A 5,000-nucleotide genomic window follows, 5' to 3' on the forward strand; every position below is an offset into this window, starting at 1 on the left:
TATTACACGCTCTCTCGTGACGCGAGCTTGGGCTGCCTATGATTGTATTAAAACGAATATGCTTGTTGCCTCGATGCACAGAAATCGACTTTCTTCTGTACCGTATTCTAAAACAAGGTGCTGCGCAGTTGATCGGTTTAAAAGTCTAAATACACTGCCTGATCGATTAAGGCAGCGTTTACACGAAAGAGGTTTCATTTGTAACCGCATCGTTTTCGATGCCGTTACACCTTCAGTTTACACGACACCAATCGAGACTGTTACCGAAACAGTGTCGATTTGAAACCGCCGCCAAAAGTGGGGCGTTTTCTAAACGATGCGGTTTCATCTGTCGTGTAAACAGCGAAACTGCATCGATTTGAATACGGTTACTATTTTGGTGCGAAATTTGTATTGTTCAATTCAAAATAATGAATTTAGCACGTAGTGCAGCGCACTAGACCAGAAATCTCAAATGATCCAAGTGGGGCGTTTTCAAAACGATGCGGTTTCATCTGTCGTGTAAACAGCGAAACTGCATCGATTTGAATACGGTTACTATTTAGGTGCGAAATTTGTATTGTTCAATTTAGCACGTAGTGCAGCGCCCGCTTACAACATGACGACTTTGATTTTCTGGCGAAAACGGTTCCGTGAAAACACTTCCAAACCGCATCGATTCTGATGCGGTTTCGACGTCATGAAACCGTGTCGATGTGAGACCGCGTTCGTGTAAACGCTGCCTAAAAGAAAACAACATTTGCTAAAGAAGCTCCAATTTTCAGGGATCTTTTCTTTCAAGCATGCCGAGTTCGCTCATCCATGAACGCCGCACCGCTTTTTGATGAACATTGTTAAAGGCCAAGAAGAAATGATACCAAAAGAGCTTTAATAATTGAAAACCTCTCCGCTTAAAAAAAGTAACAGAGTTCCTCGTCTTTCAGCCTTCAGCCTCCGTATTGAATCAATTTTAAGGACATTTCCCTGCACGGAAGCAGCTTGTCAGTTATGAAATGATCGATAACAATGACCGGAAGGCTTTTGTCGCGTTTTAGCCGTCGAAGATCAATCTACACAGAGCACGTATCAACTGACTTACCTCGTCCCTACGGATCCTGGCCCCTTGCAGTACATCAACAAGGTAGGACATTAGAACTAAACGCAAAGGAAACATAGTGACATGCATCAAAACTATATGCCTTTGAATTTATAGATATAATAACAAATCGGTAAGGAGTTCTAAAGGATACGCGATCGTCGCTTTGCATTGACAGAGCATCGTTTACAGGACAGGCCTTCCTTAAATTAAGTTTTACCTAAGGACAGGAAAAGGAGGTCCATGCCTGAGAAAAGGAGCCACTAGGCCACACAACAAACAAACTTGATATGGTAGTCTTGCAGAAGCGCTTGCGAACTCAAGTGATTGTTTACACAAGAGAAACCACACCCAACCTCGACGAGTGTTAACTGTCACGCAATAAAAAACATAAAATCCGAAACAGTTCAAAGAAAGAAGCCAAGAAGGTGAAATGTTATAAAAAAAATACACAAATAACTCCTCCAAGTCTCAAGTATATTTATTCACCGAAACATGTTACTCACTTTTAGGCCCGGGTTAAACGCCGTACTTCACATGAGCCGAACACACTTTAGGTCGACCCAAACTAGTTAAGTTCGCCTGTCGAGTCAAACGTCGAACTTAATTCAGCCGAACTTTAACCGACCACGAAAATAAATAGCAAAACCGAGATCGAGACTGTCTCATACATCAACATGATTATGCATTTGGTTCGGCTCATGTGAAGATCGGCGTTTGACCCAAAGGCGATCTTCAGCAGTTATTCCCGCCTGGAGTGGCCGTGAAGAACGCCTCAGCCGATCCAAATAAAACCAGTCGAACTTAATTGGGTCAAACTCCGTACTTCACACGAACTTAATTCATGTAAATTAGTTGAATTGAGTTCGGCTCCTGTGAAGTACGGCGTTTAACCCGGGCCTTACGGAGCTTTGTATGGAGACGTCATGTTGGTGTTCCTCGGTTTGGTGTTCCTTGTGTGTCACGAAGAAAAAGGGTAGTTTTTCCAGTTTTTTTTTCCCAAAAAAAGGTAGAAAATTGTGCTTTGTCATTAATGTGTTGAATCATAACCTGATTTTAGCCAACTAGGCCTACAACCTCGTCGGCTAAGTATTAGGTGATATTCCGCGCGATTTCGCAGGATGATGGTTAAATATATATCACAACATGTGATAAATACATTACTTTACATAACGTATTTATTGCAACTTGCAATATATGCCTATCACAATTCAGTCTGTGATATACATTAGGCAAGAAGACTGGATACTATTAAAAGCTATTTACTGGGTTGCCGTATGGCAATCCCAGTCGGAAAAAGGGTGGAATTTGTTGGGTGTTTTTCTATTTTTTCTTTTTTTCCGTGTCGGTAAAAGTCTTGCCTGTCACTCCCCTGCTAAGTGGTATCTTTGTGCATAGAGCCTTCTGCTCGTATTTTCTTAGGATAGAGAGGGTAGTGGAAATGCGTAGATTTCTCTGGTGGACACAGTAGAATGACAAACTTAACCGGCAATGGCGTCGAAAGTCATGTAACGCGAATGGCGTTTTAGTGGATCTTTAAACAAAATATACCCTTATGAAGCTCAATACTGGCAAGTCAATTGGATACTGTTGTCGTTTATTTTGTGCTTCATTATTCAAGGAAAAGGTTCTTCATGAAAACGGTTTGATCCTGAAATTTAGTTTGTTGCAATATTGCGCATATTTGACACGATTGAGTTTCTTCTCTGCACGCACGTAATGAAATAGAAGGGGTTTTTGCCTCTAATAGCAAATATGTTGTTTGCGTCAAAAAATTGTTCGCTGGAAAAGGTGGCCTTTATGAATTCATCATGTTTTATGATATGCGAGCTTAACTGGATAGTTTTTATGTTATTCAAGGAAAAGGTTCTTCAGGAAACCTGAAGTACATGGTAATTTGACACGATTGAGTTTCTTGTCTTCACGCACGCAATGAAATAGGAAGAGGTTTTCGCCTCTAAGAGCAAATATGTTGTTTGTTTCAATAAATTTTTCGCTGGAAAAGGATTCTGTGGTATTTTCTGCCTTTGTGAATTATAATATCATGTTGTGTATTGAATTTTCGAACTTAAGGTTGAAAGGTGCTATGGGAGAATTTTTTTAGTATTGCTCTGTAAGCAGGAAGGGTTCACAGGCCTGTTGGAAGCGTGCTTGAGTTTCAACAAAATGAGCCCCAAAATCAGGGAAAAATTGTGACGTCGATGAATAATAAAGTATCTGCTATTTCTAAAATGATGGAATTACCTGGTGATAAATAACGTCGTACGCATCTTGGAGAGTAAATTTTGACTTTGCATAAACAAATGGTCATTACCTCAAAGATTGGCCGATTGTGATCTTTGTTTTGACTTCGCTCATTTTATCGTCAAACTTTGTAACACTTGACAGAAAAAAGAAACCTACAAAAACCCGGTATCTTGCCATCATTTGACACAGATGCTTCACTGTTTGGCGAGTAAACATGCCGTGGTAACTTAATCACGGCGCCCGCTGAATTCTGGCCATGTCACTTTCGATTTTGCGATTTATTTGAACGCAGCAAAAATCTCCCAAAATGTTTGTCGCTGATCGTAACTTTTTATATTCTATATTCACGGTTCAAAATTAATGTTGTTTTCATGTCGTAAATATTTTATTCTCGATCGACCATCCCGGAAACTTCCTTCTGCTCTCTTTTATTTGTTATTCTTCAGAGACTGGAATGCTGTAGTTGAATACCACACAGTGCCTTCTCATTTTCTGTAACACGTACCACAGACAACCCAGTGTATGCTTCACGGAAGCATCTCGTTTTAGAATGATTATAGCGGATTAGTTAGCCATCAATTTTAACAGACACTTAGTAAATATTTATCGCTTCATCTTTCAACTTCAGGTAACGTTGCTGTTGAGATTGCACGTGATGATGACAGTAGCGATGGCTTATCTCTCTGAGCTATCGCCAAACTCAGGTTCTATGAAAGGGACAGACGATTGCCAGTGTACAAGTGGGGCATGACAAAAGGAATATCCACAGATGAAGCAGCTAAAATTCTTCTGCAGCAGTGTGCAGACCGCACGTATATTTCCACGCAAATTCCAACAAACATTTCTAAAAATACCGTTTTTGTGGTAGACACCTCAAATCTCTTGGATGTTACAGATGTCAAGTGCGATGACCTGGGTGCCTGGCAATGCACGGGTGCCCCAACGTTTTACTACTCGACAGACCAATATGGCAACTTTCATAAGCACGAAGACCCTGAAGATTGTCCTGCTAAGCAAGTGCTGTACATCATACAGCGTCAGTATTTCACTAACAAAAGCTTACTGTGACCTTCGCTGCGAAAGTTGCTGATAAGTGCAAGACTGGCAGCGTCTACAATGCCTCAAGCCCTGATCATAGTGCAGTACATATTTGGGGATGGCGAGCAGGTCGTTAAAGTGAAAAGCCACGGAAACAGTAAAGGGAGCAATGAAGAGCACCCGGGATTCTCTGAAAGACAAATTGAAAAGAATTACCTCCCAGACAAGTTGTTCATGCCATTGTATACGAGAAAGGGGGAATCATGAAGATTGAATCGGCGGGCGATATTCCGAGAAACAGGTTTATAACCTAAACAGAGAAGTGAAGCGTCAGAATGCTGATTCACCCATAAAAACTGGGGATCCTCAGCTTTCATGTCTTAGTGAAAGCAAAAGAAGAACAACAAGGGCGGAAGGAAGACATAATCAGAGAAATGTCATTGTTTCCAGAGCCAATCGTCTTGCCAATCACTTGTCTGAATACTTCTTGTTTGCTTGGTCTTACAGATCAGCATCTTGAAGTGCATGGTGTGATGGAAGGGTCACAGAGGGGCGCTAAGAAGGGCTGCAGTGGAACGGTAGATAATCTATTGATTGATAGGATGGTGACGACATTGGACTGTCAGAGAAGAAGGCGGAA

The 5,000-nt window shown here is 41.2% G+C and overlaps 1 protein-coding gene across 1 annotated transcript in view; it reads right to left on the minus strand.

Moving 5' to 3' along the window:
• Nucleotides 1-1,439, minus strand: part of LOC138019552 (xaa-Pro aminopeptidase 1-like) — a 32,325-nt gene extending 30,886 nt beyond the window's left edge. Inside the window, exons 1-2 of the mRNA XM_068866394.1 lie at nucleotides 1,296-1,439; nucleotides 1,079-1,134 (exon numbers count right to left, since the gene is read on the minus strand). Coding sequence (XP_068722495.1) covers nucleotides 1,079-1,134; nucleotides 1,296-1,320 — 81 coding nt within the window. The 5' untranslated portion in view covers nucleotides 1,321-1,439. The remainder of the gene's footprint in view (nucleotides 1-1,078; nucleotides 1,135-1,295) is intronic.
• Nucleotides 1,440-5,000: the final 3,561 nt, after the last annotated feature.

This window comes from Montipora capricornis, chromosome 10, assembly GCF_036669925.1.
Source record: "Montipora capricornis isolate CH-2021 chromosome 10, ASM3666992v2, whole genome shotgun sequence".
NCBI lineage: Eukaryota > Metazoa > Cnidaria > Anthozoa > Scleractinia > Acroporidae > Montipora > Montipora capricornis.